Here is a 21025-nt window from a genome sequence, read left to right on the forward strand (position 1 = left end):
AATGAAAGTTTAAAGATCTGCTGTTCTGATGGGAGATGAAGCAATATATTGTAGTATCAGGTGATATTATTCAGGCATGACATGATGCTGTTATGGAAATGGTTCCTTCTTAGCAGAACTGTCCATCATTCACCCACTTGCGGCAAGCCTTTCTACTCTATAATTTTAAAGTAAAATGCATAAATCTATGAGCTGGTTTACAGTATGTAATCAAAAGTCGCTTTATCCTCTTTACCATTTTACACACACTGCCCTATAGTAGGGCTAGCCCTGCTTGAGTTCAAAGAAGCCCCCATGAACCTCAGCATAAAGACACTCTGCACATCAGTTGCTACTGGTTGGGCTGATGGGTGCTCTTTACCACATGCTACCTACTTCTCCCTCCTCAGGTCAAGCTCCCCCCACCAAAGCTCAGAAAGTTCCAACTCATTTCAAAGCAAGCCGTCCCCCTGCTCTGTTCTTCTTTATTGATTTACATTGCTGAGGCCCAGAATGAGGAAAAACTAAGTAAAGAACTGACCACCCATTACTGCTATCTCAGAAAAGGAGTTGGTGCTGCTGTGGTCTAAACCACAGAGCTTCTTGGGCTTGCTGATCGGAAAGTCGGTGGTTCGAATCCCCATGACGGGGTGAGCTCCTGTTGCTCTGTCCTAGCTCTTGCCAAGCTAGCAGTTCGAAAGCATACTAGTGCAAGAAGATAAACAGGTACCGCTGTGGTGGGAAGGTAAACAGGGTTTCTGTGTGCTCTGGCTTTTGTCATTGTGTTTTGTTGCACCAGAAGCAGTTTAGTCATGCTGGCCACATGACGCGGAAAGCTGTCTGTGGACAAACGTCAGCTCCCTGAGCCTGAAAGCGGAGATGAGTGCCACACCCTGTAGTCAAGTTTGACTGGAATTAACTGTCCAGGGGTCCTTTACCTTTACCTGCTATCTCAGAGCTACTCAAATTTCAACCTCAAGCTGTTATTCACAGCTCACATTCATTCTCTCATTTGATAACCAGAGATTTTTATATTTTACAGCATCCAGAGGATGCCTATCAAGGAGAGCTGAGAAACCCGTGGCATTCCATATGTCACCAGACTCCAACTTCTATCAACCCCACCTAGCTTGGGCAATGGTCAGGTGTAGTAGGGGTGGAGTCCAGCAACCATCTGAGGTCTACAGGTTTCCCAGTCCTGCTGTAAATGGATGGATTTTGGAAGGCAACACAACACCTTGAATAATTTAGCTTTAACTTCCCAAAGGCAAAAGAGTGGGAAGCTCTTTTTTTATCACAATGGATAGAATTCAGGATGTTTACACACAATAAGCTTCTCAAGCCCCTGGTTTAATGCTTAGCATTAATTAGTTGTTTGTTTTTGTTTTGTTTTTTGCCATGGGTATTACTGTGGGAGATGGAACAGCATGGTTAGTAGGTTTATCAGACATGGATCCCAATCTTATGCAAGTTTATTTAGAAGGAAGCCCCACTGAGTTAAATTAGACATATTGTCAAATAGATGCTCATAGGATCGCAGCCATAGTATAAAACCATAACTACACTGACATGGGAGTAAGCCTCAATGAACTCAGTCGGATTTACTTCAAAGTAAACTTAGGTACGTAGAAAGTTGCCTTATGCCTTATGTCAGATTATTTCACTATCTAGCTCAGCATGGTCTACACTAGCCAATGTGGTATCCTCCACATATTGCTTGACTACAGTTCCCATCATTGCTAGCCGTTGGCTGTGCTGGTTAGGCCTGATGTGAGCTGTAGCCCAACAACATCTGGAAGGTGCCACAACATACTAAGGATTAAACCTGGGACCTTCTGTATGCAGAGCAGGTGGTCTTCCATGCTTGCATAAAATTGGGTTCTGTGTCTGGTATTTCAAGAAGCTTCTCTTTTGTCAAGTGATGAGCTTTCCAAAACAGCAATGCTTATTATTCTCTTGACATTTTCCTGTTCACTTCAATGCACCTTATATAAAATAAAGTTTTAAAATGTATTCCTACTATAAATGCGTTATCCTGCTTTTTACATCATTTTTGAGCATACTGACAGCAAAGACAGACTCCTAATCACTGATTGCTCATGGCTTCAAGAAATTGAAAATCTGAGCAGCAAAGCACCAATTATCCTCCCAGTGAAGTGCCTGTGTGCAGATCATCACTGATTCCTGAAACAATCAATCTCATTATGCTTCCCTGCTAAGCACCAGCCATCAATAGGATGTCTCGATTTTTTAATCATAGTGCAACCTATTAAAATACTAACATAACCACATGCCAGAGTGTTCAGAAATGCCACCTTAAAGGAACCAGCCTCTGTCAATGTGCAAAATTTGATTGCCATCATAATTTCTCATTAATGAGTACTTATTCCTCCCATGATGGGGGACCATTCAAACATGTCAATTCCCTTTCCACCATCACCAGTCTGATTTGATAGCATCCAGAAAAAAGCTTCTCTGCTCTATTCAGCTAAATGTGTAAACTAGCACATAATGATAAATGATGCTCAAGACTTGGTGCAAGATACAAGTACTACCAAGCTCCTTTGAAAGACCGATCAAATTGTCTGAGTCCCTGGGAAGAGAATTTGGCAACCACTGTGCTTTCCAGAAATAGAGTTAGAGTTCCACAACTATGATACCTCTCCAGTAACAGAGTTTGGGTTAATTAAGCAAAACAGCAAAAAATACTCTATGATCATTCCCCTCTGATACCCTTTCTGTGCTATGAAGGAACACAAGCTGTCAAGTTATTTCCTAGAAGAGTCAATGTCAAAACAGATGCCTCAGTTCGGTAATAGTATCATGTAGAACTGGAAAAGCAATGTCAACAGCTTAAACAAGGAGTCAACAAACTCTTTAGGCCAATGGGTATATTTGAATTTTTCATGTTGTGAGTGCCACTTCCCCTGGTTCTTTCTCTCTCCTTTTCCCCAATCAGGCCCTCTGCCACCCTGCCCAAAAGACAGAAAGCAACAAAGCGAGCAGACATGCAAGTAGCTTTTCCAAGGAATCTGGGTAAAAGTGGGATATAGTAGAATTAATCTGAGCTTTTAAAAGCTCATAGAGCTGAAATGGAAAATTGGAAAGTATCACTTTTCCAATTTCCTCCTTCAGCTCTATGCATTCAAGGGAGAAAGAAGTACGGTAACCATCCTCACCGCCTCATGACCAAGGGGGGCAGTGAAGGGAGAAGATGCAGAGGCTTCGTGGGGACGAGGGGAAGACTTCAATGTCATCATGTTTGTGACCTCTGACTTAAGCATTTGAAAGAGAAAGGGATGTACCTTTTCTTTCTGTTTTATCAGAACCTTTCCCTCCGATGGGTGAGTAGGTTGTGTCCAGGAACTCTGTGCCTTTGCTTCCTTTACTGACTCCATTTTCATAAAGGTGCCCTCCAACAGGCTGTAGCTGCCAAGTTAGGCCAAATAAATGTACTGCTGTTAAAGGAGAGGGTGAGAGGAGAAGAAGAAAAAAGACGCACGATTAATTTATGCCCACCTTTATTACATGAAGAAAAAAGGTAGTGGGGAAGCTACTGCAGAAGTCAATTATTGTGTTTGGAATAAATTGGAATTCTAAGTATGCTAATTTCACCTTAAACTAAATGTTTAATTAGTTTCCGCACTTTTCTTTTGGAGATCAGCCAATACTAGATGATGAATTTCCTCGGCAATTAACAAAAATGCTTGCAATTCAAGGGACAAAGGCTTTGTAAGTTATATATATTGCATGGAAAGTTGTAACGCTGAATGTGTGGGTGAAATTACACACTCTACTGCAACCTTTTCAAACCTGGAGGCTGTTTCGCCTATGCAAATTGAAGCTAGAAGGGCACAGTATGCAGTAAAATGGTTTGGGGAGGGAGTGCAAGAAGGCTGCTTAACCCTCCCATCACCCACTGCTTCTCTCCTCACTACCACTCCCTTGTACAAGTAACTCTCCTGCCAACATCTAAAACATAGGTTTGGAATCAGGGCTGGTAAGAGCCAAGAAAAGGATTAAGCAGTGTTCTCTTTTCTAAAGCTTCTGAGTTTCCAATCCCGGCCCTGGTTTAAACAGTAGTAGCAGAATCTGCGTTTTCATCCTGCGTTAAACTGATTAAAATGTTCAGAATTAGAGTGGGAAATGTAACCCCCTTTTAAAAAATGCATGCAGATAGGCTAATCGGTAAGGTAAAGGGACCCCTGACCATTAAGTTTTCCAGCCTGCGGTTCTCCATTTCCATGTCAGTTTGGCATTTATTAAAACAATAAATAAGTCCTCATGAGAATTCATCGCTATTTCAGTGCAAATTTCTCCTAATATGCACGTGTTTATATTAAATTCTGCCCAATACACATTTTTGCAAATCAGTTTATCCCTAAAACAATGTAAGTTATTTGTATGTTATTTTCACAAATATGTGCATTTTGGTACACACTACTTGGTTGGAAAATTGCATAACTCAGAAATGTTTGAATTTCAAAGGATGGCTGTGTTTCAGGTCTCTTATACTTTCAGAATGTGAATTAGGTAGGTTTACCTTTAAATGCAAACTGATGCAATTTATCCCTTATCCTTGGGTAAAGGTCGAAACAAACAAACAAACAAAAATTCCTTCCATTAGCACCTTAGAGACCAACTAAGCTTGTTATTGGTATGAGCTTTTGTGTGCATGCACACTTCTTCAGATACACCTTGGGTAAAGGTATTATTTTGGCTTCTTTTTGCAGAATACAGAACCCTGAAAGCTGTTTTCCTAAGGCTATTAATTTCAGATGATTCTGGGTATACTGGCACACAACAAACCCATTTATCCAAAGGCTGCCTGGTTCCAAGCTGAATGCTGCTGCTACTTCTCCATGTCAATATGTCTGGAAAATGTGAGATGGAGAGGAGTGTGTTTGTGTAATTCCCACAAGAAATCTCACCAAAATTAACAGTTCTTGAGTCCAAGAGGCTCTGAGAGAAAGCAGTGACTGAAATCTCCTGGCTTCAAGAATTGCAATTCTGGCAGTGTGTTTTTTTCCTGGGGGGGGGGGGTACGCAGGGGTACGCATACCCTTAAACATTTTGTGAATCTAAGTTTGGCCTCATTGAGGGGCAGTATTTTAATATGAGTAGGAAAATGAGGGTACCCATAAACGTTTTTAAAGAAAAAAGTAGATCATCCAGAATGATCCTCAAGTCCAGCCAGATGCAAAGTTGTTCATTATGATGAATTTATTTAGTTCCATTACTGACACAGAATCACAGTCCATGCTTCTCTGATTTGTCCTTGAAGAAGAAATATGACTAGCTGGTTGAAGCCAGCAAATGAAAAACAACAAAAGAATGAATGTTGCCATGGCAAGCTAACCCAGGAGACGACTTGTTCTGCAAACTATTTCATTTTACAATACAGACAGACTGATAGGTTTGTTTACTGCAATAAGCTGAGAGGGAATGGAATGGAGAATCCTGGAATAGGGCTGCAGGTGTTTAGAACACTGAACAGGAACTTCCACGGCAACTTTCTGTTGCATGTTCCACATCTAAAATAGTAGGCCACTCCCCTTCCCAGGGGGGCGGGGTTGCAGGCAGGCCATGTGCTCTCCCCGTGTGCAGCGGGGGGCGGGGCATGGTGATGCCACCTGCGTCACTGGGAGTCCTGGCCATGTCACGCCCCACGCCCAACAAATCCAATCAACCAGGGGTGTGGCTTACCCAATTTAAACCTAAGCACGACCAAGAGCTCCCTCTTCTTCAGAGGTGGCCAGAGTGAGGCAACCACCTCAGGCAGTAGGTTGTGTCATTTTAGGGGGTGAAACTAAAATGACACAACTTACTTGCCTGAGGTTTTTCGACATGAGAAATTAAAATCTGCTATTATTTTTCACGAAGAGTCGGACACGACTAAACGACTAAACGACAACAACATTATTTTTGTGTATTGGGCAACATTTAACATGGCAAGTCTACGTCTGATGAAGAAGCACATAAACTGTTCTCAGAAAACCAAATAATTTTAATTGCACCTTCTGAAAATGTCAGGTAATGCTTAATAATAATAGTAATAACAACAACTACAAATACTTGGCAATCATTTTAATTATTTCTTTGCAAAATTTAAGTAAAATGCACATTTTACTTACCAAGCAGAACTAAATTATACTAATTTAACCAAAGTATCTTTTAAATTCCCCTCATTTTTTGGATTTCGGAAGCTGAAAAATTCAGCACACCCTAATGAGGAAGAATCTTGTTTTAAAGGCACCCCATTCTTGAGAGCAATGGATGACAGTGCTAAGCTACCTAAGCTAATACTAGCAACATTCTCAGTGCCAAGTGGAAAATATACTAAATTGTCTCAGAAACTAAAGTCAATTCATAGGTAAATTTATGGCAAAGATGTTACCCAAACTTTATTGCTTTATTAAAAGTCATTATCTGAGACTGCAGAGGAAGGCACTGATACAATGCTAGCATCTGGCACAGGCTTAGCTACTGGAAGATAGGAAGATACCTTATAAAGCAGGAGGGCAAAACCTTTGGCCCTTCAGATGTTGCTGGAATACAGCTCCCATCACCCTTAGCTATTGGCCATGTTGGCTGAGGATGATGGGAGACATAGTTCATCTGGAAGACCACCCCCACCCCCACTACAAAGGATCAGATCACTGGCCCATCTAGATAAAACACTGCTCACACCAAGGACATGGTACTTCCTGTTGCACCTACAAAGGTCTCAGCATATATCTTCTCAATTACCCACAATATTCCTGCTCAGTTCCTGTTTAAACTGCCTTAGCCTCTCCGACATTGAACATGCCCCCTTAAACCTCTTCATATTTCATGGATGGCAGAACTGAGCTCCATCCCTCCATTTGGTTCAGAATAGATGAGTGGTACAAACAGCTTCTCTCTGTAAGTGAGGATGTTAGTGGCTGATGCGGGTACTGTTTTAGATGTTGCAGCTGTTTTATTTTGCCAGGCTCACACGACAGCAATTTTGTGTAATGCTATGCCCCCCACGACAGGGCCCTTTCCTTCTAACTAATAAGCTTCTTACCAATTCCTTTGAAGTTAAGTCCCTGCCTCCATCAATGAAATGTACTGAAGTGGAATGGGCAATGTGGAAGCGGTTTAAACCAAAGGGTAGGATAGTAAATATTTTAAATGAATGAATGAATGAATGAATACATTATCAGACACTGCTTCATTTTTATGGATTATTTTTCCAACCGCTCCCGCCCCCCGCATGAATGAAATTTGGATGGTGAATTGCAATGTTTGGTTTTGCACCCGAACCAATCCGTACTGGTGATAATCATTTTATTTGTGCATTGGCAAAGCACGCATAAGTGAGATGTGATGAGTCCCATTCTCTGTTCTGCCCCATTATTCCCTCTTCCAGGTCAAGAAGGACCGGTGTGTCAGCAATTGTGTGTCATTTTTACACACCTAAAATGGTCGCTGCTTGTAATTATAAATCTATCTGTAGGTGTCACTAGTTTGTGGGAGATTCAAACACATGCCAGACATCTAGGTTTGCACAATTAAAGTAGATTAAATTGCTCTGCCCCTCTAGTAAAACAAATATACCTACTTTTGTGGCTAGGAATGTGATAGGGAAATGCACTAAAAACTGCAAGATGAATGGATTGTTAATAGGAAAACATATAAACACCCTGGAAACAAATAAGGATGAATGCTCACTAAAAAGTAGACATTATCTGACCTCTGTGTAAGCTTTGTGCAAGCAAAGCAGGATGAATGCTCAAGAAACAGGTTACCTGGAAAAGCTCTGTTTCCATCCATATCTATTTTCTTCAATAAACTCACCCTTCCCTTCCCTGAAGTATGAGTGTATTGCCTACACATAGTTTTTTCACACCATAAGGACCAGGCCTTTACATAAATGAGAATGGGAAAAGGAAGTAGGCAAAGTCATTCTTCCCTTAACAGAAGAGCTCTCAGCTTCATAGGAGATGACAGAGGCCAATGCAACCCTGTGGATGAAGCTGTAGAATCTGCTTGGGGTGTCTCCATCTTCCATAATGCCTTCACTACTCATATAATTGAAGTGTTGCATAGGTAATGCCTTTATTAGTAACCCCTAAATTTGCCTATAATGGAAGCGATTTTTTAAAAAAGTAATACTTTAAGCCGTAGTTCAATTTCCCAGCAGCTCCCCTTGCCCCGGAGAACACTTCTAGCATTTAATCTCCTCTACCTGTGGCATTGTTCAGCAGTGGGGAAAGTGACCTCTTCACACCAGATGTCCATTTGGTATGGCCCTTTCCAGGTTTTTGCCTGCCCATTGTGTTTGTCTTTCATTTGTTCTCCTATGTGTGTTGCCAGTAGAAGCCACAATTCTGTGGGTACTCTAGGTGGTGCACAAAGCACCTAGAAGCTCCCTAGAGGTTGATGTGCCAATCAAACTTCAGTTTTGCGCTCTATAAATTTCAATTAGCAGTACTGGGGGTGGTTCAGATTCTGGGGCAGTGCTTTTGTCCAGCAGAGGGTGTCACAGGGCCGGCCTACTTTCCCTTTAAAGCAAACTTGGGTCTCCAGCTGTTTTTGGACTACAACTACTATCACCCCTAGCTAGCAGGACCAATGGGGAGGGATGATGGAAACAGTAGTCCGTGAGCAGCTGGGGACCCAACCCCTAAATTTTACCTGTCATCTTAAGATCTGAGTGGGTTGCTGTGCTGTTACTCTTAATGTGGTGATTAAGGTAGCCAGACACATAGAAACATAAGAAGCTGCCTAAAACTGAGTCAGACCACTGATTTAACTAGCTCAGCATCGCTTGGCAGGGGTGCTCTAGGATGTCAGGCAGGATTCTCTCCCAGCCCCACCAGGATTGAACCTGGAGCCTTCTGCATGCAAAGCAGATGCTCTACCACTGAGCTATGGCCCTTTCTCTACAAGGTACGAGAGCTCAGCAACTGAAGTATGTAACTGCATTATGCTGCTTTTTATTGTTTAATGAAAAGAAAACCTTGGCATGTGTAGATAACATATTATTTATCTTTCAAATGGTGTCATATATTTGGGAAAGAGACCTGCAGAACTGCACATGGGTTATGGTTCTCTCCGTAGTAGTAGTAGTGCATTTTTATTTTTTTATTTTTGCAGATTACATTTTGTAAACTGGATTAACCCACCATCTGCTACAAAGCCAATGATTAAATTGAATTTATTCTTATCTACCTTCTGTGTAAGCACAGCTTGTCAACTTGTGTTCTGCAAAGTTTGGCAGCGAACAAAATATGAAGCTTGGCTGAAACACAAGAGACTCCCTACAGTGGATCCATGAATTAAAAATAAAACATAAATCAGTGCAGTATGTATTTATCAAGCCAACGTGACTTATCTTCCAGGTGAGTGGAGGAGATGGAACTGGTAAGAAGAGTTTCCAGATGAACAGCCTGGGCCAAGTTGTCCAAATGAGTTCTCCTGGCAAACCATATTACATTTCCCTTAAACTAGGAATTATAATTGGGAAATATCATGGAAAGGCTGGATTCTTGCAAACTAAGTCTGCTTGTTATTGCATGAGACGAAACTTTACCCAGATCTCCTCAAACCTGGGAGCCAGCCCTGCATAAGATGAGCCCTGTCGCATCAGGCCAAAGACTATCTAGTTCACTACTGTAATCTTACCGTGGCCAACTAGATGACACTGGGAAGGCCAGAAGCAGGACCTGAGCACAACAGTACTCTCTTCCCTTGAAAATCCCTTGAAAATCCGAGCAACTGGTATTCAAAGGCAAATTGCTGCCTTCAACCGAGGTAAGAAGTTAAAGGTAAAGGGACCCCTGACCATTAGGTCCAGTCGTGACCAACTCTGGGGTTGTGGCGCTCATCTCGTTTTATCAGCCGAGGGAGCTGGCGTTCTGGGTCATGTGGCCAGCATGACAAAGCCGCTTCTGGCGAACCAGAGCAGCGCACGGAAACGCCGTTTACCTTCCCGCCGGAGCGGTACCACAGAGCCTAGGGCTTGCCGATCAGAAGGCCAGGAATTCGAATCCCCGTGACGGGGTGAGCTCCCGTTGCTTGGTCTCTGCTCCTGCCAACTAGCAGTTTGAAAGCACGTCAAAGTGCAAGTAGATAAATAGGTACTGCTCCGGCGTGAAGGAAAAATGGCGTTTCTGTGCACTGCTCTGGTTCGCCAGAAGCAGCTTAGTCATGCTGGCCACATGATGCCGGCTCCCTGGCCAATAAAGCGAGATGAGTGTCACAACCCCAGAGGCGGTCACAACTGGACCTAAGGGTCAGGGGTCCCTTTACCTCGGGTTAAGAACTTAATTCGTTTTGGAGGTCCATTCTTAACATGAAACTGTTCTTAACCTGAGGTACCACTTTAGCTAATGGAGCCTCCCGCTGTCGCTGCGCAATTTCTGTTTTCATCCTGAAGCAAAGTTCTTAACCTGAGGTACTATTTCTGGATTAGCAGAGTCTGTAACCTGAAGCGTCTGTAACCCAAGGTACCACTGTATTAGGAAATTTTTCAGATGTCCAGCTTGCAAGATTCCCACAGGCATCTGGTTGTCAAGTCTGAGAACAGGACACTAGACTATTTAAGATGAGAGGTGGAATGAGACAGGCTTGCGAAGAACCATGGATGTCTGCCTTTCCTGCTGTGACAAGCTCCTCTTCCCCCTGGTCTCCCAGGACAAGGAGAGGCATGAAGTAGGAGGAGCAAAGGCAGGCACACAGGCACACTCTCAGATTGCTTGGGGGAAACCCCAGAGAGGAGGGGACTCTACTAAAGAATTAACTTCACTTACTCCATGTGATTTACTGCTGGCTTGCTCCTGACAGTAGGACCTAAACCAATGACCTCAAGTTACAAGAAAGCAGATTCCAACTAAATATCAGGAAGAATTTTCTGAATGCAGGAGCTGATCAACAGTGGAACTAACTCCCACGAGAGATTGTGGACTGAAGGTATTTAAACAGAGGTTGGATGTTCATCTATCATGGAAGTTTTAGTCGAGGTTCTCATATTGTAGGGAGTTGGGCTAGATGACCCTCGGGGTCCCTTCCAATTCTGCAGTTCTTTGATTCTGTGACTAGATAGGTCATTGGCCAGATCTAGCAGACTCTTCCTATGTTGCCAGTTTTGCATTTTCCTTTCCTTCATTCCCTTTTTATTTTATTTGCCATCACTACAAGTTGTAACGAAGCTCCTCTTTGCCCCTGCCACCCTCCACTACAAATGCCCCCTCCAAATAATGCTAGGCCATGGTGTAGCAATTTCCCAAGGAGACATGGGGCGGGGGGAGGCACTAGCAGGAGTTCCACAGCAACCACTAGTGGAAACAGAAGAGGTAACAAAGGAAACACCACTGATTAATGCCCCTCCAATAATTATACATAATGCTCCCCCTTGATAAATCAGAAAAATGATTTTCCCCAAATTCATGGTATGCATTGGGGGTAGGCAATTTTCAGGAGAGGAGAATGATTTTTTCCTTAGTCTCTCAGATAACCTGCTGGAAAAGAGTACATGGCAGGATATATATTAGCTGTCATTTAGCCCATTATAAGTACAAAAGGCATTTTCTTGACCAAACTTTCTGAACCTCAGAAGCACATTAATATTTGTGTATTTTTATTCTACATTAACTTGAGGACTTTTTTGTGTGAAGAGAAGATTCATAAATACAATTAGTGGGCACTAGCTGTAGGATGTTGCTCTAGTTTGCAGAGCACATTTTCCCTTGCATAGCTCAGCTGCTATGGTCCCTTGTGATATTCCATTATTACAAGGTTATATTGCCGTTATTGACCTTTATTGAGATGAACTGGGAAGATGATCTTTCATCTAATTGTTGTGCAACTAATTGAATTAAAAACTGGCAGCCTATTCAACTCAGTGTGGTAGACTGGGTGCTGACGTTGGACAGGAAGAGCAACATTCATCGGAAGACCTTGGGCCAATAATTATCTTATTAGGCAAGTGTGGGCCAATAACAATCCCCCAATGTAAGCCATATCACAGGATGGTTATCAGACTAAAAAAGGAAAAGCTATGTATTTGTTTAAACATATATATTGCTCTCAGCTTTCGGGATAAATCAGATGTAGGAAACCTTTGGCCTTCCAGATATTGTTGAACTACAACTCTGGAGAGCCCCAGCACACATGACCAATGGTCAGGGATATTGAGAGTTGCACTGCAACATATGGTGTGCCAAAGATTCCCCATGTTTTGGATAAATGTGATCATGTATGTTCTAAACCAGATTTCCCCAATGTGATGGCCTTCAGATGTTTTGCAACTCCCTCCAAACCCAGCCAGCGTAGTAGCCAGCAGTCACAGATTGTGAGAATTGCAGTTCAAAACTTTAGGAGAGCATCAAGGTGAGGAAGACCCTTGCAAACATATGCACTGACCTTTTCTCCAAGTGTGCCATTCCTTCAATATCCCAACATAAAGATCACTTTTGTGGTGTACTCAGGTACATCAGCAAATGCAGCCGCCTCAGCACTTAACTGTCAATTGCACCTCCACCCACATACATTTCCCAGGAAGTAAACTCTGTGGATATATCCACAGGGCTTTCCTCCAAATTAAATGCAATGACGGCCTTGTAGCCTATGCTATTTGCTGTGATGATGGAATATTTGCTGTGGTGCTGGGCTTAAGGCTCAAAGGCCTAAGACCAGTCATGGATCAAGCACCAAGTGATGATTTGTTAGGAGCTGACAGATCTGTGTGGAGCTCCCTTGCGTGGTGTTACAAATGAAAGGCAACTGCCTTTCGTTTGTAGTTTAGGCAGCTTCTCAGTGGAGCACATTCATGCCCTGGACAGACTCTACCTACTGGTCACTGGATTCTCTATGGACGGGTAGGAGTATAAGAGTGCTTCCTGCCTCAGTTGTGTCTTGTCTGAACGACAAGGTCTTCCTGAACTCTGATGTGGTTGTATTATTTTTATGGTTATTTTTAGGCCCTGCCTCCTGGTTTCCATTCCAGACTTGCTCTTTGGTTCTCTTTGGCTTGTCCCATGGCTACTGGTTCTCAGCGCATGGTTCACCCATGATCCAGCCTTGAAGTGACTATCCACACTGCAGCAGTATCCAGGGACTCCTGGTGCAAAAGTTAAGTGCCAAACAACTAGGGATGAAGGAGAAATTCAATTCAGTTCACATTTAAGGGTGATCCTATCTAAGTTGCACTTCCCAAAACAATATGAGAACTGAAACAGCCATTGCTTGAAATCCACACTTCTCTGAATTCTGCGATGCACCTCTAGCCAAGTAACTAGCAGTTACTAATGCTTGCATAAAAACCACACATTTTAGTGAAAATAACCTACACAATTGCATTGTTTTAAGGGGGATAGCTTTGCAAATATGTGTTTAATGGGCTAAATTGCTTACAAACGTGTGTATTAGGAGAAATCAGCAATAAGATCCTGATGAATTTTCATGAGGACTTAATGGAAAAATATTGCAAGTTGATGTGGAAATGCGGAAAATTGAACTTTGGACTGGAAAGAATGAGTAACTGGGAGAAAATGAAATTGACAGATTTGCCTATCCCTACACCATCTTTGGCATTCCCTAACCCTATCCTGACAATGAGGCAATGAGGCACCACCATTTCAAAGGTCCTACAGTAGAATCCATAGAATGTTTGAGCTCTGTGATTCATTTCCAGCTCCACTTAAAAGTTATGTGGAGGATAAACACTGAGGTCTGGTGGTTATTTTGCCAAGCGTAGGATATGGTGTGTAAAGTACAATCCTTATGCAGGTGTACTCAGAAATAAGTTCCACCCTGTTCAATGAAGCATTTCCCCAAGGAAGGGTACACTGGATTGCAACTGCTTAGTGCAATCCTGTGCATGTTTATGTGTGTGGGGGGGGGAGTCCCACTGCAATCAATTAGGGTAACATCTCAGTAACTGTGTTTATGATTGCAGTTTTGGATGATTAAACCAGTCAGATTTATTGACTGAAAATCTTCTGATTGGTTAAAGCGTTACTGGTTGATTGGATAGCAGTGGATCATGTTGTTTTTTTAAAAAATGAATTATTTAAAATTACAAGTATTTACAAAAACAGAAGTTTTTAGGTGCCTTGCCATACAAGATGGAAAAACTGCTTCTTCTAAGGTAACCTTTGCTCTGAAATGGGTGTACAGCATCTAAATATTATGGGTTGGATCCAGACTTAGTCATACTTAAGGACATAGGAATCCCACTGGATCAGGCCAAAGGGAAACCTAGTCCAGCATCCTGTTCTCACAATAGCCAACTGCTTAGTAGAAATCAATGACTAATTCAGTGGGTTTACTCTAAGTAGAATTAAGTGTCAATCCAGCTCAAATAAAGCCTGTCTTTTAGTTTAGAATGATTGTTTTATTCTTATGAAAATTTATCCTGATACAATCAATCAAACAAAAGCCAGATGATCAATTGACTAAGATAAGGTGATGGCTTTAACAGAATGGCTTCTCCTTCCTTTTCTTTTTCGCTGTAGCAGGGCATACTCCTACTTGTGTTACCAGCCAAGGCAAATTTTTAAGATTGTGTTAGATCCACAGCATTAAAATGCTTAAAAGATTTCCACAGGAGAGATAAATTTCTTTCAGCCACAAGACAGACACATGAAAGGGATTTAAACCACAGGAAAGTAATTTGAGATCAGATAAAACATCTTAACCAAATGAGGAGTTAGCCAAATAGAGTAAGGTTGCCCAGGGAAGATGGAGAATTACTTTTCCTGGATCCTTTTCATGAAGAGCTTGGATAAAGATTTAGTTTAGGCACAGCAAATCCCGCCTCAGTTACGGGATTGGATTGAACTAGATTATCTTCAGGGTTCCTTTGCAGCTCTTCAATTCTATGTCCTGACTGACTCTTAAATATTTGACTCTGAGAAATTACACATACTTGTAGCTTCTTTCCCATCCTCCCTCACTCAGCAGCTCTTCTAACTAGTAAATGGAAAAGCTTATGCAAGTGAATGGTGGATTTCAAATACTACATCAGTGGTGGGGAACCTCTGACACATGGGTCAAATGTGGGTCTCCAGTGCCAACTGCTCCTTGCGACCATAGCTGTCAACTTTCAGATTTGAAAATAAGGGATCAGCAGCCTCAAAAATAAGGGATCAACAGCTTCCCCTGTCCCGGGGACAGTCTACGGGATATCTAACAATCCGGGATAGCAGCGGGAAACGGCGCTGGAATAAGGGAATTCCCCTCCAAAAAAGGGAAGGTTGACAGCTATGCTTGGGACTCTCTTCAGGCCATGCATCTATCCAGACAAGATATTTTACCAGAGTTGAAGGACACAACGCAGCCCACAAACATGCTCAGGGTGTGAAGCAGAGGAAAGTTCTGAGGGTCAGAAATTGGGTCCCTCAGGCTTTCCAACTCTGATGTAAAATATCAGCCACAGTGGAATGACAAGGACTCCAGGGGTAGAAAAATCTCCTCCCCCCCCCAAATGCAATTTGTACTGAGAGGGAAGAACAGCGTCCACCGATACAAATGGAGGCTTCCATCCTGGTGCAAAGAGAACTTTGGAGGAGGAGATTTTTGGTTGGACCACAGAAGGCTTAACCTCCCCCCTGCAAGGTAATAATTCTGCGAGCCCCATGAATTCTATTTAATTAGAAAATTCACTGCTTCATCAGGCATAATTTGAAAGATTACACCATCCGAAATACAAATGAGAGTTTGACCTTTCAGGACGAGCTGGTCAGTGTTAGGGACTAGATAACCATTAGGAAGCAACAGGGCGTTTTGCTTGCCCTTTCAGAGTGGCAAAGAGGCTTTGTTAAGCACCTGGTAGCATCTAGCATACAAAACAGCATCTTCTTCCCACACCTATCAATCAGTTCTGAGGACAAGAGAGGAAAAGAAGACCAAACATATACTGCCTAGGACAGTGGAGAAACGTGCTTGCAGACAGAAGTGTAAAGGTTAGGCAAATGGATCCCCATGGGTGTGAGTACAACAGAAGACATTTCACTCCACAAATACTGCTTTGCTTTCCGTAAGGCGTCTGCCCTTTTAATCCTCCTGGCATTATTCTATTTCTATGAGTTGAGTTAACATTTATTTATTCTCCTCTATTCTAGCATGAGGATTTCCGAAAGGTGTGAGCAAATGATTAATTACGGATCAATTCATAATGACCAACCATTTGATACTCTCCTTTGAAGCCTATGAACAAAGCAAAGATGATGAAGAACAGCAGTGCAATAACAATAATATAATCATCATCAACAACAATGGGAACCTAATTAATCGTGCATATTCAAACTTGTTTTTTCAGACTCTGTTGTGACCTACCATGGCTTGCTGTACGAGTGAACCCAACAAAAGCTGATTTCTGATCCAGCCGAAAAGTTTTCAGAAACTCCTTTGTTTTGTCTTAAAGCAGCCCTTGCTAACCCAGTGCCCTCCAGACCTTCTGGACTATGTTCAGGCCCAGCCAGCATTATGCTGTGGAGGTGGGGACAATCACAATTTTGGATTAAATGACTTTGGTTGATTACTACAAACAAGGTTCTTGCTTTAAACATCTGCAGAAAGAGGCAATGCAGTTCTGTCCTATAAAGCATGAAGGTGTATTTATGCATTACTGAAATAATGGTAACACTTACTGCAATAAAACATGCTACGTTTAGTCCAATATATAATTTACACTGCTGTTATGTTTAACACATAGTAAGTTAACGAAACACAGACAGCAGAAAGGACCCCTATGATTTGTTGCTGGAAAAACTATGCTTTTGCCTCCAGATGTTTAAAGGTAAAGGACCCCTGACAGTTAAGTCCAGTCGTGAATGACTCTGGGGTTGCGGCGCTCATCTCACTTTACTGGCCGAGGGAGCTGGCGTTTGTCCGCAGACAGTTTTTCCGGGTCATGTGGCTAGTATGACTAAGCCGCTTCTGGCGAAACCAGAGCAGCACATGGAAAGGCCGTTTACCTTCCTGCCGGAGCGATACCTATTTATCTACTTGCACTTTGATGTGCTTTCGAACTGCTAGGTTAGCAGGAGCAGGGACCGAGCAACGGGAGCTCACCCCATCATGGGGATTCAAACCACCAACCTTCCAATCGGCAAGCCCTAGGCTCAGTGGTTTAGACCACAGCGCCACCTGCGTCCCATCTCCAGATGTTTACATTTCTGCAAAAGTCCTGTTCATTTGCCTGAATAGTAGGGATGGCAGGGGCATGCACACAATGTTGCAATGAATGTGGTCTGTTCAGACCATCACATGTCAAGCATGAAAATCTGAAGGTTATAAGGTTGTTTGATTGAATGCATTTATAAGTGTCCCTTCGATTAGAAGCCTTGCCATATCTCTCCTGAAGAGGAAGCCCCACCTGCAGGTACACTGCAGGCAAATCTTCAGTGCACCCCTCCATCACGATTTTAAGCTCTGGAACCTGAAGCTAAGTGGCAACCAAAGTTAGGACCATTCCTGCAGCCAGTTCCTTATGCACAAATGTAACTTTAAAAAGGAGGAATGCAGACTGACTCTTGTTGTCAAATAAAAATCCAGTTGACAGAACTTAATATCAGCTCAAGCAACAGAAGAATGGTTCCCTTAACTAGGGAAGGTTGGTGAATTTGGCGGAAACTGGAGAACTGCAGCAATGAAAACCAGGGAAAGGGTTTGTCTAAAGCAGACATAGACTTTATCTACAATGATGAATGATTCTGCACTTGCTGTTTCCCCATGTTTCCTACATTGCATACTGCAGGCGGTGAAATTTCCTAAGTCCAAGGATCATATTCACAATACATTTATTATGGAAAACCCTGATACTGTTTTATGACCTCCATTGTTTTCCCCAATCCCATCCACGCATCACAATGCTACCCTCCCTGCGGCCAGGGAAAGGTGGCAAATATTGTTCATGATGCACACTGGAATTGCATCTTATGTGGATTTTAGGGTCCAAAACCAGAATATAAAGCAAAAATTGCATATAGCCTAAATTACCTTAAATTACCTCTCCAGTCTGGTTGCAAGGTGCTGCCACTTGTTGCAGAAATACTTCATTGCATTGAGCTTGATTCCTTTATATGCAATTTTTATGCATAATTTTGCATATAATTAGTTTTATTGGAAGAAACAATACCTATCCAACAGTGGACGAGAAGCTTCAATGTAACCAGGTGCTTGATGGATGAGGATGCCCAGTGTGGGCAAAGCTCTATCAGGTTGGAATTGTGAAATCTCATGTATAAATTCCTCCATCTCTAACCACCATGAAAACACCTGATTTGGTCCCAATTTCTTGTTTGTTTGTTTGTTTGTTTTGCTTCCTTTAACTCCCCACTCCCATTCCTCCTCTTGCCCCGTATCTGCCATTTTTATTTTGTGGGTCTACTCTAGTAACTGCTAGTCTGGACCATGGGCATAAATTCTCAGCCATGGAAAGTGAGAATAATGACAAAGTTTTGGGAGAAGATGAACTGCAGATAATAAAACAATGCTGCACATGACAAATACTGGGCAGAATGGAAAATGATGCTGTCTTACACTAGCTGTAATCTTACACAAACTTACTTGTGAGTAAACCTCACTGAACTCAATGGGACTAAATACAGATAGGATTGTGCTGTTAATTGCCCTGCATAATACTCATACAAGCAGATTAAGTGGAAAAAAATATAAGAACACCAAAATGAAACACAAAGCTTACCAATGACATATGCAAGCAGCAAAGCCAGTGTGACTGTAATAGCTGTTGCACTCAAGGCAGTACACTTCCAGTTGCAGCATCTGTAAGGTTTGTTAAAAGAGAAAGCTGGTCTAGAAAAAGTACTTCTAGGAAGTGGCCTGGGAGGCGGCGAATAAACAGTATTGGAAGTTAAAGGGTAATTCTGACTGGCGGCACTGAAGATAGCTGACGAGCCAGATCCATGCTTAAATAGGAAATGCCTAGGGAAAGAAGACAGAGAAGCATGTTGTAAAAGCAAAATTAATGTCTGCACAAGAAAGAACACACCCTGTGGTTTAAATACCTTTTGCCTACATGAAATACATGTGCACTAGAGCAGCTTTCACAAGCTTGGTGCCTTCTACATGTTGTTGAACTACAACTCCCATCAGCTCCAGTCAGCATGACCAATGGGCAGGGATGGTGGGTATTGTAGTCCTACAATATCTGAGGACACCAGATTGAAAAAGACTGATCTAGAGTAGGTGCCATTGTAAACAACACAATCCTAGACATGCATACTCAGAAGTAAGTCCTGCTGTGTTCCTAGGTAAATATGTTTAGGATAGCAGTATAAAATGTTCCTTTTGGCCTCAGCATGCAGTTTTCAATAAACATAAGCTGGAATCCATGCAATATTAGTGTGTCTTTTCCAGACTCTATCTGACCACAACACAGCACATGCATGATCTCAAGCTGTGCAGGATTCATCATTGTAGGAATTTTGAAAAGGCAGTATCAGAGTTCATTCCTAGATATACACAAACAGAAGGGACAAAATGTCACAAAGACCTTTGATGATAAGAATCTAAAGAGTGCTGTTTATTCTGCCCATGCCACCGTTTCTCAATGATGTGTTTTAAAACATAGGAATGAATTTTCACAAATAACAGATTTGGGGGCAAGTAGCATTTAAGAAGCAGATGCCCCCAGCCTTCCCAGGTATGAAAAGGGGCAAAACATTAAGTGTTCCAATTGCATATGAAATTTTGTTGTGTTTTCCTGCAAAATTCTATTCAACACAGTTACAGCCTGACCCTAATCCTCTGGATGGTAAATGAACACATTCTCAGAGTGGGTTTGGACTTTTCACCAAAGTTCCTCCAGCTGCTAGCTTGGCATCTTCCACAGTTGGCTGCCAGGTCACTTGTTTGCAATGTCTTAAAGCCCTCTTAGAATGAAACACAGAGACCACAGCACATATGGTAAACTAATTTAATTTTAGACGCATGTATTTCACAATATATTGTAAGGAGTTACACAACGATTGCTATATATGTGTGTATGCATCTATTTCTCTGACACATTACATGCACATACACATCCTACACATGCACACATACACAGGTACAGTTAACAGGATAATGGAATCTTGAATGTCTAACCATGTGGAGATGCACTGATTGAAACAATTCATTCTTCCTTGGCCCAGATAAAACTCTGCTGTGGGTAATTCTAGAAACATGTGGGCAGATCCACATGAGGTGAAGCAGAGCCACAGAGCAATGTTCCCAACACTGGTGTCAATGCTGCTTACTTGGACAGGATGGGGGCAAGGCTGGGGGCCATATGGATGCATCAACAGGGGTGCTAACACATATCCGGCACCTATATTCGCACACAACCTTGCCACCCCCTGCTGTGATGTGGGTGCCTCAGAGGGTGCCTCTGTGGCTCCACCACCCATTATCCATGCTGCTACTGACAGCCATTTGTCACTACTCATTTGCCTAGATTTTGGAGCATGCCAGAATAACCTGATGCAATCAATGTTCATTTATAAAACATGTATACTATTAGCGCTGCCGCCACCACCACTCCCCAACAACCCTGCCTTTGACTGAGGAATCCACAAATGCAGTCAACCAGACTAGCAATGGCAAACGTGTCTTTGGAGAATCTGGTGAATGGTTGTCCCAGAACAAATCAAGAGATGGGACCTTATCTCTGACCTTGTGCTGTGCACTAAAGGTATTAAGAAGCAGTAGGAAGTCTCAGGGCAACATCACAAATGAAATCTGCTCCCCTGCTCCCCTCATCTTCAAATTTGTGCTGAGCTTCAGAGATTCTTGGAAGCAGCAAGAGGCTTCAGTGGTTCCAAGTAAAACTGAAGCTGAGGCTTAATGTGACCTCAAGTTAGACTCTGTCCCAAGACCTCTGTACATGAGATGTGGAGGGTTGTTGGGAGACCACCAAAAAAAAATTTAAAAATGGCTCTCTCAAAAGTGTTGACAGAATTTATGGATTCATGCCAACGAGGGAAATACTTGAAGCTTCTCCCAGCACTTTATTTCTCTGCTAGGAAAAGCTTCACATATGCAATCTAATTGTGTCATGCTGCACTTAAAA

At 42.4% G+C, this 21025-nt stretch overlaps 1 protein-coding gene and 1 long non-coding RNA gene across 13 annotated transcripts in view; one reads left to right on the top strand and one right to left on the bottom strand.

The window, feature by feature from the left end:
* TENM1 (teneurin transmembrane protein 1) overlaps positions 1–21025 on the bottom strand; it is a 393076-nt gene that overhangs the window by 169227 nt on the left and 202824 nt on the right. For all 12 annotated transcript variants that reach the window (XM_083595775.1, XM_083595774.1, XM_083595782.1 and 9 more), the window contains 2 exons: positions 18659–18897; positions 3285–3437 (listed from right to left, as the gene is read on the bottom strand). In XM_083595775.1, coding sequence (XP_083451901.1) covers positions 3285–3437; positions 18659–18897 — 392 coding nt within the window. The remainder of the gene's footprint in view (positions 1–3284; positions 3438–18658; positions 18898–21025) is intronic.
* Positions 10491–16968, top strand: LOC310754384. The gene is made up of 2 exons (XR_014543785.1): positions 10491–10920; positions 12956–16968. It is a non-coding gene; the product is annotated as an uncharacterized lncRNA (long non-coding RNA).

Source organism: Podarcis filfolensis (assembly GCF_964270895.1).
Source record: "Podarcis filfolensis genome assembly, chromosome: Z".
NCBI lineage: Eukaryota > Metazoa > Chordata > Lepidosauria > Squamata > Lacertidae > Podarcis > Podarcis filfolensis.